Raw genomic sequence first — 17,335 nt, 5'->3', positions numbered from 1 at the left:
CTCCATCATTTTATATGATTGTAGCATTATTTTTAAGGATATTAATCAATTTCCACTTGACTCATAATTAAATTCTATTATAATTCTTTCTTATTAATCGAAAATGTCAATTATATATCACATGAAAATTAACTGAAATTAAAAAAAGGGCGATAATCGTGCACAATACAATAATTTTTTCCATGAACTTGTATTACATAATGATCATGAGAAGTTGTATACTTGAGAGAAGTGATCAATGTGCATCCTTTGTCACCTTATCATTTAAGTGTTAAAAACTATTTTTCATTTCACATCTGGTACCATCTTCATGCTTAACGTTAGATTATAAAGTTTGAAAAAAAATATATATTTTTTCCAAAATATATAACGAGTTTAGGGTTTTACAAAAACTAAGAAAATAATATATAACTATATAATGATTTTTTTAGTTAATCATTTAACTTTACAATTAAGTTTATTATTAAAATTTGTATCATAAATTGTTTATTCAAATAAATCCTTAATCTTCTTTGCGTGTTAGAATAATAATAATAATAATAACCTCTCTTGTGTTAAGATCTTCCTGTAGAATCTTAACTACTTAATAAATGCTCTTCAATTTATATTAACGTAACATAGATGCCATTTCTCTCACAATCTTTTCAACCATAGATGATGGTTGATATTAAACCACATTTTACATGTACAGCCACATATTATTTCATTTAACGCATTGTTTCTATCAATATTTGTGTGGGCACACCCCATCCCTTATTTGTGAGTTAATTAAGTGATTATGAGTAAGAAGTAATTATGATCGAGTAGTTATTTAATGTAGTTGTTTTTGTAATTATTTATAAATATAATTACTTTAAAAGTAATTATATTTAATAAAAAAATTAAATTTAAATATATTTTTAAGTTCCTCAAATTTAGAATAAATTTATTTTTAATCTCTCAAATTTAAAATGATTGTTTTTAGTTTTTGTAATTTTCAAAAATCTTGTTTTAATCTCTCAAATTTAAAACAAGTTTTTTTTTTTTTAAAAAAAATTATAGGGACTAAAAGGATTAATTTTAAATTTGAAGAACTAAAAACAAATTTACCTTAAATTTGAGGGATTAAAAACATACTTAAACCAAAATTTTATTTTATATATGAAAACTTATTAATAAACTTGACTACAAAATTAAATTCTAATTAAAATTTATCATTTTTTTTCTAATCATATTCATTTAAATAACATATTTAAAAAATACTCACACATAAACTTATTTTAGTAAGCTTTTACGCTAAACTTATTTTCTTTTTCTGGTCAGCGAAAGAAATTTCATCAAGAAAAATGATAAAGGATATAAGGAATATTTATCCTATATATGACTACTAACTGTATTTAGTTTTCCGTTAAAAATCAACAAAATCATATGTTCAACACAAAAAAAAGAAGTTATTTCTTAGTTTAGTGCTTTAGATGTATATATGTTCTAAACGGGTTCTTAAACATACTTTGATTCGGTCTACTAATCAATTATATATAATATATTCTCTTGTAGACAATGTAACACCCCAGTTTTCCAAAATGGTTACTATTATTATTATGATAATTGGTAGTTATCTTTTATTCCAAATGTAGCTAATTCATACTCCATTTATGCTTAATTATAGGCTTTAGAAATATATGTATATTGTTGGGCTTAATTAGATAGTTGTAAACTTTCTTTTCAATAAAATCGTTTTCGCTGGGCTGACTGGCAAACCTCGGTGTTTAGGGCATAACTTGGGCTGTGATGGTCCAAATGATACAAAATTGGTGTCAATGGAAATCTAAGAGAAAAACGCACAACTTTTACAGAAATAGCCATTTGCAAAATCGGTCGTTTAGGAGGTCAAAATTGGAATTTGATTGATACAATTGTTTCTCGCTGGACTGATTGGCAAGCCTCGGTTTGTGGGGTATAACTTGGTCGGTGGTTGTTCAAATGATACAAACTTGGTGGCTATGGAAAGAACATGACACCAACTCCATTAATTCATCCCACCAACTTTAATAATTCATCTCACTAATTCATTCCACTTAGTTTTGTCTAAGATTTTTTCATTATTTTCCATTTTTTTTAATGTGTCTTGAAGGCTATAAATAGCCCTTCACTTCTCCATTGCAAACCATCCCTCAATTCTCATTCTCTCTTCTCTTATACTCTCTTCTTCTCCTCTTCTTCTCTTTGAAGACCTAGAGGAATCCATAGGAGGTGGTTCTATCCTAGTAGAAGGAGCCTAGAGGAGGAAGCTCTTCTTTAGTTTCAGCGCTTGTCATCCAGGTAAGGGGGGGAGTGAGAAACCTCGCTCTGGGTGTGGGATTGTATGCTGGGTAGTGGGATTGGCTCCCAATCCTGTGTTTGTTATATGTCATATTGTTTGTATGTTCTAATTGTTTGGTTAATATACGTGTATGAATAGAAACTATGTTGAGACTATGATTGTGAAAGTTGTGAATATGATGTGATAATGTGAATGTGATGATATGATATGATGATAATGTGATATGATGTGATGATGAAATATGATGATGTGAAATGACCATGAGATAATATGAAATATGATTGAGACATGAGATATGAAATGTGATAATATGTTAATGAGATATGAAATGACCATGGAAAGTGATAAAGTAATATGAGAATGCATAGAGTCTTGTTTGACATGCATCATATGCATACAATACTCCAGGTGTGCCGCTGAGGCCGCATACCCACGACTAACAAGGTGTACCTTTGGGTCACTCACGATATGATAACTAGGTGTACCTTTGGGTCACCCACGATATGATAACTAGGTGTACCTTTGGGTCACCCACGATATGATAACCAGGTGTACCTTAGGGTCACCCACGATGATATGAGAATCTTCCGTATGGCGCCACATGCATGCATTTGTGAGTCTAGTCAAGAAAACCAATGCATGATATATGTGCAAATATGAGATATTGTTATTTTACGTATGTATTGTTTGTGTTTGGCTATCTAGTATATATTCCTACACTGTGAGCCGAGTGAGATGTTTTCTCACTCCCTTTTTCTTTGTGTTGTTTTTTTTCCTTTAACCGTTATACAGGTGATTATCAGCATGAGGCTGAGGATGTTGGTGGTGAAGCTTAGGCTTCTTTATGGGCTATGCTCTGATAGGACATGTGACATCGGAGTATAGATAAGATTAAATTAGGTTGTTAAGGTTATTTTAAATTACTTTGAAAACTTTGAGATTTATTTCTTTGTAATTTCCGCTGATTATGTTTGTTAAAAATGTGATACTCTGTAATCATGTTTGATTATTAAAGTTATATTATTTAAATTTATTGAAGTAGGATATGCGGGGTAGAGGGTGTCACAGACAACCTTTCCCAACCTGCATATAAAAACTTTGTAGAATACAAAGGTCCTGTTTAACATAACTTTTCATTTTAAATCCCCTATATATGTTTATATATATTGCAGCATTCTACTTCCAGCAAATCGTCATTCACAATCTCAGTGGCTATAGGGATATGCATGCTGTTCAAAACTATAGTCAAATTGCTCTATTTCTTTATGCGAAACTTAATTATTAAAATAAGTAAAAAATAACTCATGAAAAGGTTAAAAGTCACATTTAAATAAAATTTCGTAGAAATTCTTTCATGTTTCCTTAATGTGAATTAATATTTTATTTGGTAAACTAAACATTTTATTATTGATAAAAACGGCTATTCTTAAGCACCACAAAATATTAGATAATATAGAAAACGAACAAGTAGAATAAGAGGGTGAAGTTGTGCTGGTAAAAACATGCAGCCTCCAATCACCCCAAGGACTTGTGGCTTTTACTAAAGACTCCTTCCATCATCCTACATACTTCATCTGTTCTTTATTATAAGACAAAAAAAAATTAACTTAACGTATATTAAAAAAGTTAATTATTTATATTATTTTTTTCTAAATTTTTCTTATTCTAAATATCAAAAGAAGTTATATAATTATTAAAAGGTCATGTATTAAAGAAAAATATTCTAGAAAATATCATTAAATGAGATAAAAATAATTAAATTTATTTATATTTAAGAATAAAAAATGTGTATTTTTTTATTATTTTTTATAATAGAAAACTGAAAGAGTAACTTTAGATGGAACACCAAAGTTGACCTACTTATGCAAACACAGTGATGAAAGCATAATTCGGATACCAATCAATTAATGAGTCAATAACAAACATTTTATGAGCCTCGAAGAACTGAACTACGGCACTACGCCATTAAGCGTGTGTTTGAATTCACGTATTGAGTTATGTTTTTGAACAGAATCACGTCAATTTGATGAGAAACAAGTAATATTTGCTTCTGATTTTCACGTTTTTTACGCGATTCAGATGCTGTTGACGCGGAACCAAACACACAGTAAGTCATTAAAATCAAACATAATTAAAGGCTCCACGAATTTAAAAAATTTAAATAATAAAAATAATATTTAATTTATATATTTGTAATATTAAAAATTTTATATATCACTTTTAAAAATATAAATATATTATAATTATTTTTTTACAAATTTTTATATTTACGATTATAACTAGAATTAGTTTAGATTAGATTTTAGTAGGTTTGAATATGATTTTTTTTTTGAAAATATAATCTTAAATGTAATTTATTTATTTATCATATATTATATTTTTTTTAATGTTTAGTTAGAATTACAACTCAAATCCATATGAGTGATCAATTGTTGCTAATTAATAACATTGAGAACTTGTGGAATGGAGCCCTAATCAAGCTTGGTCATAACGTCATAGTGTGTACATGCATGTACTCAAAAATTGTTTGCTGTGTTTTATGGTTAGAAAAACATTTGCATAACCTTAATGTGTCAGCATCACTATGGAATATCAGCAGCAAAAGCATCACTATGGAGTATATATAGAACACCAAAATTCTTTGTTTTCAGCATAACGTGCCTTCCAAGTATATCAAACCCATGCACCTTTGAAACAAAGGCACATCTTTTTTACGTATAATTAATTAATTGTAAAAGCATTTATTTGAAAATAATTAACAAACTAATTCAAGCGTTTCAAACCAAATTATATGATTAATAAGATATCTAGCTTAAATTAACCATTCTAACAAAAAAAAAATAATTATAGAAACATTTATCTTAAAATAAATTTGAAAGCACACTATATTATACAAGAAGTGACAATGTACTATATTTTAAATAATCCTTTATAAAATTATACAAATTAACTCGTATTTTTAGAACTAGATAGAAGTTCGAAGAATTTTTTTGAACTTTAGGCATCATATATATTATTTGACACTTAATGAGTTATTTATTTATATATTATTTAAACACACATAAAATGGAACAGAAAAAAAATATTTTAAAAAAAGAAACACTACAACAAAATTTGTTATTAACGACAAGTATTTAATGACAATAATTTAATTACCGCTATTTAATTATATAATAAAAATATTAATGACTAATATATAATAGTCACTAAAAATGTATTTATATTACACTAAAGTTTACTATTAGCGATAATTATTTATTGAAAAAAATAGTCCCACATTGATTAGAGATAAGATAATTAAATAGTATATAAGTGAGTAATAACTATCACTTTATAAATTGATTTTATAGGGTTGAGTTAAACTCTTAATTCACTATAATAAATTAGTATCAAATCACTCATCATTACCAAATTCAATAGCTCTATAAAATAATTAGAGAGCAACTTTCACCTTATAAATCTCACATCTCTTAAGAGATAAGACAATTAAAAAAATAAATTAAAAAATATATATAAATAGAAGACAATCCTCATCTTACAAATCCCACATCGACTAGAGATAACAAAAAAGTATATAAATTATGAATTTAGAAAAAGTTTTACTAGCAAAATATAAAAGTCACTAAATGGATGGAAAGGAAATAATTAAAAAAATAACTTTTAATAGCCTTTAAAATGGCTACTAGAATTGCCACTAAAAAAAATAAGTTTTTTCGATAATTTAATAGGTCTTTACCAGCATTTTATATAAATGTCGATAATAGTATTAGCGATACTGGATACACCAGCTATTATTTAAATGCTAGTAAAAAAAAATAATAACCATTTATATGGCCGCTAAAAAATAAATTAATTGTCACAAAAACTTAATTTTAGTGTAGTGAAAACATAAACTCAAATGCGTACACACACAATATATATATATATATATATATATATATATATATATATATAGATAAATGTGTGGAGGTGTCAATGTAATTTATTTATACCTTAATGAGGATGAAAATTATAAATTAACTTTTTGTTAAAAACGAATAAGCGGTGTGAAGATTGAACTAGGTGTGTTAGTGTCAAATGGCGGCGTTCATGATTCTCTTTCCAAGTTGGATGGTCTTTGGCTGATTGACTGTGTAGTTATTAGGGCTAATCTGTTTTGGGCCATCATCTTGTTAGCCTTGTTTCTGTTTAATAATTAGGCCCATACCCATATTCATAAAACTGTATTCAATAAAAATTAATTTTATCAACTAGAATATTTTCCCCATTTAGTATGAAAGAACCTTCTTTTGCCAAACAAATGGTTATATACTACAATTTAGACTTCGTCATACACAATAAAATTGCTGTTTGTATAAAATATGTTCAATGGGAGTCCTCATAGAACTTTAGCTACTTAAACTTTGTTTAGTATATTTAAAAGCAATTTATTAATTCAAATTGGTGAAATATCAGAAACTACGTTCTTAATGCTGCTGTCTGCACCACGTTTATCAAAGTGGTTAGCACACGGTTTTCCCTAACTCAGGGAATGACAAAAGTAAACTGACCGTTAACCCATGCAATTTGCAAATCACATTCCAATGGTAGAAAAAGATATGGCAGCCACATGGCGTTAATTAATCTCATATTTCATTATATTATTGGTAAAGCGAAAAACTATAGCTACCTTAGAGTGAAGCTATATATAGTTGTGGTGGTATCCTTTGTAAGTTCTTTTAAATTTTGCAATCATTACTTAAAAAAACTTAGTCAATATGATCAAGTAATTCTCATTCAATCCATTTACAATAAAATTTAATTATACATACTATAAGAAATATATATATATATAAATCTATTTAATATATAATTACATATAAATTTAATGTTAATTTTATATAAGATCTATATCATTGTAATTAATACATACATTTTTAACAATATATCAACATATATTATATTTATAATATATGTAAAAATAATTTTGTAGTGATAAGTATTATGTCATTATACCACAATTTTTTTAGTCTATAATCAAATGGGAATCCAACTTGATATTAAAAAGTTTAGATAATTCTAACACTTTTTATTCAATATCTCATTAAAGTTTAGATTATTCAGACACTTTTTATTCAATATCCCATTAATTCGTAACCAAATTAAATCTAATTATTTGTTTGTAAATCAAATTCTTAATTGAAGATTTTAGATTTATATGCATGTCATTTAACATAAAGTTAATAACTTTTGGCATATTAATTAAGAACCCAATACTAGATTTTAATTTCAAGCCTCCAATGCCATCATTTAGAATCAAATTGCAGAAAAATATTAAAATTTATAATCTAATACAATTCAAAACTCTATATATATAGTTAAAAAAATTTCTATATATAACCAATTTCATGAATGATCATATTCATGGACATAACACGATTAAATGTGTTATGCTACAATGAGAAGAAATTAAAAAAAAAAAAAAAAATTCGTAGTACGATATAAATTAAAGCATATTTCTGATCTTGCCCCTCATAATTAGTCATACCTTTTTAGCATATATTTAATTATTACTATTCCAGAAAATAACGGCACAATAAGGAAAAATAATTTTCAAAATTAATCTGCAGTATGCATACCTAAAATTGAACAAGGATTTTCTATATGTAGAACCTGATAAAGACATTAGGAAAAATACTAGGGATTGAGAAGGAAAGTAGGGCCATCTATGAGCACTGTTTGGTCGTGATCACGAACGAGCGACTCCTGTGAATGAATGGTTATTACTGGAATTTTCTTTTCTTTTGCCCCCTTGTCTTATGACCTTTTTTGTCTTTCCTTTATGATAGCTGACTCACGATTTGCCCGAGCTGATTGGTAACATATATCGTAAAGAAATGCCAAATTAACCGACACATGAACCATCAATCCATTCCTTCCTAAGAAATAATTCTACTTGAGAAGATAATAATATGATTGCTACATTCTTTCATTATGTAATAAAATCGTGGGCAATCAAGCAGCTGCTTCATCGGTTAGTTTAAGTTGAACTAGACTCATATCTCTAAGATAAGATAGCATGTTTGAACCTTGTGGGTGAAAAAAATTATGATCAAAAGAAATTTCTCATTGAAATTGATCAGTTAAATTTCTAATGAAAAATAGTCATTAAAATTTGTAGAATAACATGGTGACCCCTAAAAATAATAGTCATTTGATATAATCATTAATCAATTTTTAATCTTAAATTAATTAATTGCACGTATGGTTGTTAGATCAAATTTTATTATTTTTTCTCATCATGTTCTTAATCATTTTAATTTCCTCTACTAAATAATGTTAAAAAAAAAAAGAAAAAAAAAAAGAACAGGCTGAGGCTCATCCAATCCCTAACACAGGTCGATGGTCTTCATGCTACAAGCCAAATGTGTAGTGAGTAATCACTTACTAATAATGCAAGATCTTCCTTTTGTTCTACATATTCAGCCACATTCATGCTAGTTCATATTATATAGCAGTACTCATTCCCATTCTATGGAGCATATTTCATCCTAACAATGCAGAACTGTTGTTCGCTTGGTCGCATATGATCATATATATCTGATTGGATGGGTCAAATGCTTTAGCTTGCAACAGATGCATACCATGGAACCATAGATAGATTCTTATTGCGTACTGCATGCACTGGTCCACTTCGGATTTGTCGCTGTTTTAGCCCCACTCGTTGTAACATGTTGTCACATCCGTGTCTGGTGTACATGCATGTGCATTACATGTTCTGTCTCACATCTTTTTCTTTTCTTTGCTTCTTGTTGCATATCATGTTCTTTTTTGTTCATATATACTCAAAACCGTATACATGTCTGTGCAATTATTAGCCTCTTTTACTTCTTTATGTGAGTTAGTTTATATATGATTGTTGAAAACTATAGGATATGTTTGTCTGTTGAGCATTGTTTTAAATTGTCCTCCACAACATTGTTTCTTATCTCTACATTCGTATTATCATTGCAAGTGTGGCGGTTGTATCAGTAACATTTATCTGCAACCGTACGTAATCAATAATAATGACGATGACAACATAATGACAAACACCATTAAGTGCGTGGAATAATTAGTACAAAGTTGTTCCAATTTAACTCACCATACCTTGCATGCATTCAAATATTAGATATATAACTACATTAAATATTCAGAGACATTTTAAGAGAAAACTTTGTCGTGAGAAATCTTGAATAGGCTAGGGATGGAGATGCAATCATTTGTGTCGCAGAAGGAAAACCACAATCTTCTTTATATATACAAGAAATTACGAAGATTCTCTATGGACCAGTAATATGACTATAATATGTATAAATGTAAAATAATATTCATTTATAAGTCAGTTTGGTAAGAACAAGGTTAAATTAAGTTCAATTTCACTTTCCTGAGACTATATTCCATTGCATCATGCATCAACTAGAATTCTGTCACATCCCAGAGGGCTTATAATAAAACTGTCGAAAGTGGGTTGAGTCTGCTCAAGCTGAAATTTTATGGTTGTAATCCTATGTTAGATTAAATTAATCTTAATTAAAAATAAACAAAAAATTCAACATATATATTTGATATATAAAATCTTATGAAATATATATTTAAATTTATGAAAATATAAAATAAAATTAATATATACTATCTTAAATTGTTTCCATTATTCGATATTAATATCTTATGAATACAGTCTAAACGCATTGAGTCAATCTAAATTGATCTTATTTTTCATGTCTAGAGTTTAAAAGTCCAATCCAACCTTATTTATTCAATTTGTTGTCACCTTTAGCTTTTGAACCAACTCTTTAATTTTCATGATATGTTTTTGGTCATTTTGACAATTCAATTAACAATGTGAAATTATTTAAAAAGAAGGATTAAGAATATACTCAGTAATACACTCTTCGTTCTTTAACACTTTTATTGATTACAACTTATTTGAAATTATAAAATTATGAATGAAAATGATCATCATTAAATACAGAGTAAAACCCACATAAATTTATAATTTCCAATAAATTTTATCTAATAAATATATTTAAATAAAGAGTATGTAATTACATAAAATAAATAAATAAAGAGTACATTTTAAAAAGTATATGCTAAAGAAAAAAAAATTCTTTGACTCTTCAATTGTGCACAAACAAAAAAAAAAAAAAAAGAAGAAGAAATTTTGTGGTTAATTAAAGAACCAAAAATCTTTTTCACATCATTAACATTTTCCATCTTTTCTCCATAATTTGATTCACATTAATTACTACCTTATTGGAAAAATTCAAATTTGACTCAATATCCTTCGCACTTAAAGATTCAAACTCTTTACATAGAGTTTATAATACATTAGACATCATCTTAAACATGACTTCATCTAAATCTTGATAAATTAACATGTTTTTTTTTTTTAATTCTTTTTCTTCATCTTCAATAAAATTTACTTCTCATTTTGTAACAATGTATGTAACATTATTTTTTAGTTGGATATAACCTTTTTCTATAATCTCCCAAACGTCTTTGGAATCTAACAAGGCCTTCATGCAAAGATTATAAACTTTGATATCACTATATGTTAGAAAAATATAGTAGACTATAAAAACAATTGGGAGTGTATTTTTTTTGTCACACATATTACATGAATTGATACTCTATTTATAGTATATAGTAGAGTAATTCTTGACTATACTTAACCATTATATGATCATTTAATTAACACATTAACTGGACTTAATTTTAATAACCATTAATTGGGCAATATTAATAAACTTGAAATATTTAGCCATTTAATGAATGTTAACTAATAAATTTTTCATCTTCTAACACCTTTTTAATTTTTACTGCATCTTCTGACACCTAGTCACTATTCTTTATTTTCTAACTATTAATTTTAACATGATTTTGAATCTAATATATTTTTTATACATAGAAATCATAATAATGGTAACACAATTTAAATATAAAACTCTGCCCATACTACTCGAAATCTATACCTTTAGACCGATCCTTATAATTCCATTTTAATCATAATATTAGTTGGTATAAGAATTTTCATCTAAGTAACATTTCTCATAAATTAATCTGTATTTCAGTAAAAAAAAAAATCTGTATTGTTTTTTTAGCAATAATTAATTTGTATTGTTAAAAACTAATAGTACTTACTACTGGTTAGGCTTTATTTAAAAACTAATATGAACTAAGATTTAATTCTTAATTTAAATACTTTATTAAAGGAAAGAAAATTTATTTTAACAATTTATATAACTTAAAAAAAACTTAATCTTTAAAATCACTAGAGTTGACTTAATGATAAAAAAAAGTTGTGATAATATACACATAATCTTATATTTAAACTATGTTACCGTTGTTGTAATTTTAACAGATAAAAAAATTAATCTTTAACATGCTTGATGATGAACAAATTATATATAGATGAATTAATGAAGGTGAAATAAAACAAATAGTCATCACGATCGAATTAAATTGTCTAAAAGATGTTAAGAATAAAATAAATCTATGCTGAACATATTCTGTATTATTATTATTATTTTATATAAATCACAAGTATCTTTATAAACTGACATGTTAGAATCGAGTAGTAACACTGAATGAGAAAACTCTTTTATATCATTGGACTCATTAATCTAACACCACTATTTTTTTCTCTCACGTGTCACATCCACCTTTAATTTGAGGTTTTGGGATGAAAATAATTTATACTTATTAATTTCCTCACACATTTTGTTAATAGTAAATTTTTTTCTTCTCTATTCTATATATTATAAAATATCTATATATATAATAACACGAGATAATCTTATTCTATTCTCTATTTTTATTGTTCTATCGTAATTTATTCCTTTGCATCTCCTTCATATTCATCTAAACTAAATAAGAGGTTTGAATTAAAAAGAAAACTAAATAAAAAGTATCCTAAAGATACATAATAGTACGTAACAGTATAGCGTTGCAGTATTGAGATTAATTTATTGTTAACTAAATAGTGAAGGGATCGAGCTGAGGATTTTGATAGGAATCCTAAGTTAAAGTTTTATTGAAGACAAAAATAGGGTAAATTTATTTTTTTTCCATTTACCTGTTTAAAATTTTAAAATAACTGTAATGAGAAAAAGCCAGCAGAAAATTTAAAATGTTACTTTTTTTTTATTTATTTCATTTTACTTTGATCGTTCCCCAACATATTAATATCAGATAATAAGGACAGAATGAACACGACAGATCTTGAAAGTTTTTAACTCTAGGTTTGGAGAGAAACCGCAAAAAGAATTGAGAAATTGCATCGATTTTTCCTTCTCAGCACCCCATAATAAAAAAACAAAATATATTTAACCTTTTGCTGAATGAAGAAGAGAGAGAGAAAGAGAAAGCGTTCCCCGTGAGAAAAGCTTGGAGGCATCCAAAATATATGTTTTTGACACTTAATTGCTACTATGGATTTGTGTCTCAATCAGCGATTGAGATTCCTTTCCAGCATGTAACTTAAACAACACTGACGCCAATGCATCACCATCTCGTTCATCATCACGTTCCCATGCAGAAGAACGTTTGTTTTCACAAACGTATAAACTGTTTCCTTATTACTGACCCCACACGCTTCCTCTTTCGTATGATGCAGACCGCGCTTATTTCACACGGGACACAACACACCTATACCAGCTTGCAGGGCTTGTCCATTTCCTTGTTCTCCATCTTCATCAGTCATCACTGAAAATTACATTCAAACAAGGATATTGATTGTGTTTCCACACTCGTTCAGGATAAAAGAATCTTGTGCAGAAGAGAACGTAGGAGTTATAAGTATTAGCTTTTCAAAACCACATATGAAATGTGCAAAATCACATCCAAATATCTTCTACTATATAGACATTTATGTTTGAGTTGAATAAAATTACTGTAAATAAAAAAAAAATTCCTCTAAATATATATTTAATATAATTATTCAAAACTTGAATTTGAAATCACTAATTTAGTTGAAATAACTTTGTACTGTTAATCAACGTTATCATCAATATTAGATTAATGCTCAATAAGGTTTTCCAAGATTAATGCAATATTTTTTTTTATTTAAAGATATAATTTCTGGAATTCAAATAAAAAAAATGGTTTCATATTATAAAATTTGTTCAAAGAGAGAGACAAATATGATGAATTGACATCATTCACTATATTTTGTAAAATGACATTTGCAACAACTTTTTACTAAAAGTAAATTTCATTAATTGAATCCACCAATCGGAATATAAGGATTATAATTGCTTAATATTAGTATTAATATATTCTATAAAAATATATAATATAACATATTTTGATCTATTTATAAAATATGTTTATCAATAAAATAATGTCTTCTATATATTGTACTATTTTTTTTTTATAAATATTTCTATTTTTTTAAATATATCTGTGCACTTGCACATTTTTAATCCCATAAATATTACGATTCAACAACATGAATCACATTCAATTTGTCAGGACAGCAATTTTTTTTCTTTTAGTGTGTACGGTAAGGTTAGAATTTAAGATTTTATATATACTACTTAAACTTTTCTTAAGTTGATTCTACTAGTTCATTTAATGACACTAGTTAATTAGATAAATAAGGATTGTGAGAATTAGGATGATAAAGTGGGTCGTGGCCTGTGGGCCCGTTAAAAATTGGCGGGCAGGACCCATCATTTCAACCCGCCAACCTGCCAAGCCCGTCCCGACAAACCCGCCAACCCGCCAGGCCAAATAGCGGGCCGGCCTGCCATAACCCGCCGGCCCGCATATTTTTTTTATTTAATTATTTTTATGTTTATTTTATTTTGATGTAGAAGATGAGGATGAAGATGATCAAGAAAAAAAGTAGAGACAACTTCTTCCAAGAGAGCTTATAATATTTTTAAAATAAAAATTCAAAGTTAATTAATTGTATGTGAACTTGTTTTGTGAACTACCAAAAAATTTAGTTTATAAGCAATTTGTAAGTTTCTAATTTGGTTTTGATTTTGGTGTAAGTGAACTAATTTCTATTTAATTTTGTTCTAAGTTTGTAATTTACTTTTGTTGAACATATATTATGTACAATATGTATGCATTTTTAATTTCATATGGTTATATTTATTTATTTGTAGCAATTTTTTTATTTAAATATAAAATATATTTTTTTTCATTTTTTTTTTATGTGGGCTGGCCCGCAGCCTGTTCTTAGACAGGACGGGCCAGCATCCCCAGCCCGTTTTACATTGACGGGCCGGGTCGGGCCGGCCCCTTTTTGACGGGCTAATGGCAGGCCGGGCCAAAACGGGCTGGACTGACCCGTTTTGCCATCCCTAGTGAGAACCTATAAATGAGAAGAAAAAAAAAATTAAGACTCAACTAGTGAAATTAATTTGAACCAGACCAAGATTGTTCAATCATGATTTCGGGGTTCAAATCAACATATATATAAAAGATGCATGTGAGTATTAGGGAGAGATTGAATACCAGGGGTTGGCTAATTGGTTATCCATATTTTATTGATCAGGCTCACAAGATGGAGTTGATCTTAATAATGGGTGTGTAACAACTTGAATTTCATATGGGGTCTCATTATCTGCCATTAGTGTCTAGGTGGTCTCCTACGAGGCAGGACCACTTGTTATTATAATGATATTGATTTTTAATTTTTTAGGAATTACTCCAAAATTACACCAACATCTTAATTAACAGCCACATTTGTACAAACATAATCATATTTAATGCAACTTGTACAGTCTTACATACATATGACATGAGCCACTGATTTTTCTATCCTTATGACACAATATTCCCACAAGCATTGGTATAAGATTATGCCCTTAGTCACAAGTAATAAGATGTTATATATCTCGTAACACTCTATTGATTTATAAATGTCTGGAGCAGCCTAAGGAATTTTCCTACATACTGCATATCAAAGTAGGCTTTAATTCGCTGACAGAACAAAGATGGCTCGGGTGACAATTTATCAGGAGGAAAAAAACAAGGTTGTCCCGAGAAGTTAAAGGTTAAAACAATTCCTACCTACGGTAACTCCATATCTGTTTCACATGTGACCAACAAGATTCTTTGTATTCTCGTCCTTTTCACTAACCATCCTCTTCTGTTTGGATTTCTTTATATATATATAGTTCTCTCTTCATAGTGTGTGGGAGAGAGAGAGAGAGAGTGAGTAAGAGAGAGAGAGAGATAATGGTTTCCAGGGTTCACAAGAGAACATCACTGTGTAGGAGCATACAACAGCTTCGTTCAATCACAAACTCCCATGCGGTGATCATTCTCAAACATATATTCTTTTCTCCATTTAATTATCTCATCTACTCCATCCGTTTTACTCCAAGCTTCTCTGTGTATATTCATATTTGAATACAACCATTAAAGTTGATATCAATACATGGGACAAAGACAAGTTCACAATTCAGTTGGTTGAACAGTGTTCATAAATTGTTGTAAACGTCCTGATACTGAGTTTCATTCTCGTGGATTAAACATGAGATAAATTCAGATATTTTGCCTCTTGTGCTTATGCTTTTTTTCTTCTCCAAATAAATTCAAGAATTGACTAAAGTTCATGTTGAGATATAATGGAATTTTGCTTGTTTTGTTTATGCAGCGTCGTAGAACCTCTGTGATACTGGATGCATCGGAGTATATACGTGGTCTAAAGCAAAAGTTGCAAGAACTGAACCAATTAGCAGTTGCTGCAGCCCAAAATGTCATTGACTATGGTCCAATGCCTATGGTATGATACAATTAAGAACTCGATATATTTTGAAAGGAATCTTTTGTCTTATGTATATACCCCTTTCCATGTATATATTTTGTGTAATTACTTTATGCTTGCTATTTGCTAATGTTTTTGCAGCTTAAAGTGGAACAGCAAGAGGAGGGGTTTATGATAAAGGTGCTGAGTCAAAGGAGTTGCCAGGGGTTGTTGGCGTTCATATTGGAAGCCTTTGAAAGGCTTGGTCTAGAGGTTCTCCAGGCTAGGGCTTCTTGTGTGGACACCTTCTGTTTAGAAGCATTTGGAATCAAAGTAAGTAACTAATGATGTGAAACACTCACTTCAACATCCACACAAATACATAACGCTTTGAGTTTTAAAATACTGATTTATCAACTGAAATCACATTTCAATAACACAGATAAGTCATTAATCGTCAGTTTTAAAACACTGTAAATTATGTTTATAGATTAAACACATGCATTTGAAACGGAAAATAAAATGCATGTAACTCTATATATCATGAGTATTATTACCCTTATCAACGGAATTTGGTTCTAGTTGAAGGAGCTACAGTTCTCATGCCAAGATTCAAATTTCTGTTTAGATATATCGTGTCAAACATTTAGTGTTTGATGGTATTCAAATTAAATTAGTTATGGAAAATGGTATTTGTGGAAAATGAAAAAAATATATATTATCATAAACGTATGACCTTAATTTGAGTGGAGGCACTGACCCAATGAATTATTTGTTGTTTTCCCAGGAGAACAATCAAGGTACCCATCTTGTGAATGCACGATTAGTTGAGGAAGTAGTGTCTCAGGCTATACAAAATTGGAGCGAAGTTACAAAGCAACATTGATCCAAGTATCCAACAATAAACGTGTTCTAATAAGAACAAGTTTTCTTTTCATTATTTTATTTTTGGGTGGATTTCCCTTCCAGTTAATTTTATTGTTTCATCCTTCAAATGGGTTGGACTGTTTTCCTTCTTAGCCCAATCTAGTGATTAGATGTGTGTGGTATATATCTTATGGCAATGGTGACCAATCCTCGGAGATTATCATATACACCGCAATATTATTTTGTTTTTCTTCCCTTTTGAGTATGTGTGAGAAAGAGGTGCTGTAATTTCGGATTGAAGAAACCCTCACTAAAGTTGATTTTATTAAAAATTCACTTTGGTGCTTCATTTTAGAAAGCGCAGTTCATGTTACTCCTTAACATTACTGAAACACAATTAACGTGAAAGAAGTTTTGTAAAATCTCGGGAACTATAGTTA

At 28.6% G+C, this 17,335-nt stretch overlaps 1 protein-coding gene and 1 long non-coding RNA gene across 2 annotated transcripts; both read left to right on the top strand.

Moving 5' to 3' along the window:
• Positions 1–1,992: 1,992 nt before the first annotated feature.
• Positions 1,993–3,335, top strand: LOC145951889 (uncharacterized). The gene is made up of 2 exons (XR_014429823.1): positions 1,993–2,301; positions 3,095–3,335. It is a non-coding gene; the product is annotated as an uncharacterized LOC145951889 (long non-coding RNA).
• A 12,121-nt stretch (positions 3,336–15,456) lies between these two features.
• On the top strand, positions 15,457–17,150 carry LOC109789777 (uncharacterized). Its single transcript, XM_020348814.3, has 4 exons — positions 15,457–15,595; positions 15,939–16,067; positions 16,191–16,361; positions 16,816–17,150. Exons 1-4 carry the CDS (start codon positions 15,518–15,520, stop codon positions 16,912–16,914), a joined length of 477 nt encoding a protein of 158 aa, XP_020204403.2. The 5' UTR covers positions 15,457–15,517; the 3' UTR covers positions 16,915–17,150.
• Positions 17,151–17,335: the final 185 nt, after the last annotated feature.

Source organism: Cajanus cajan, chromosome 9 (assembly GCF_000230855.2).
Source record: "Cajanus cajan strain Asha chromosome 9, NIPB_CcT2T_4, whole genome shotgun sequence".
NCBI classification, from domain to species: Eukaryota; Viridiplantae; Streptophyta; class Magnoliopsida; order Fabales; family Fabaceae; genus Cajanus; species Cajanus cajan.
Note: the sequence above shows the minus strand (reverse complement) of the source record. Positions and strands in the feature narration are given on the sequence as shown.

Excerpts from the sequence above, each read along its gene's own strand:
- LOC109789777 (XM_020348814.3), top strand. The coding sequence starts at position 15,518 with ATGGTTTCCAGGGTTCACAAGAGAACATCACTGTGTAGGAGCATACAA. Across the intron at positions 15,596-15,938 it reads CAATCACAAACTCCCATGCG|CGTCGTAGAACCTCTGTGAT; the intron begins GTGATCATTCTC and ends TTGTTTATGCAG. Across the intron at positions 16,362-16,815 it reads TAGAAGCATTTGGAATCAAA|GAGAACAATCAAGGTACCCA; the intron begins GTAAGTAACTAA and ends TTGTTTTCCCAG.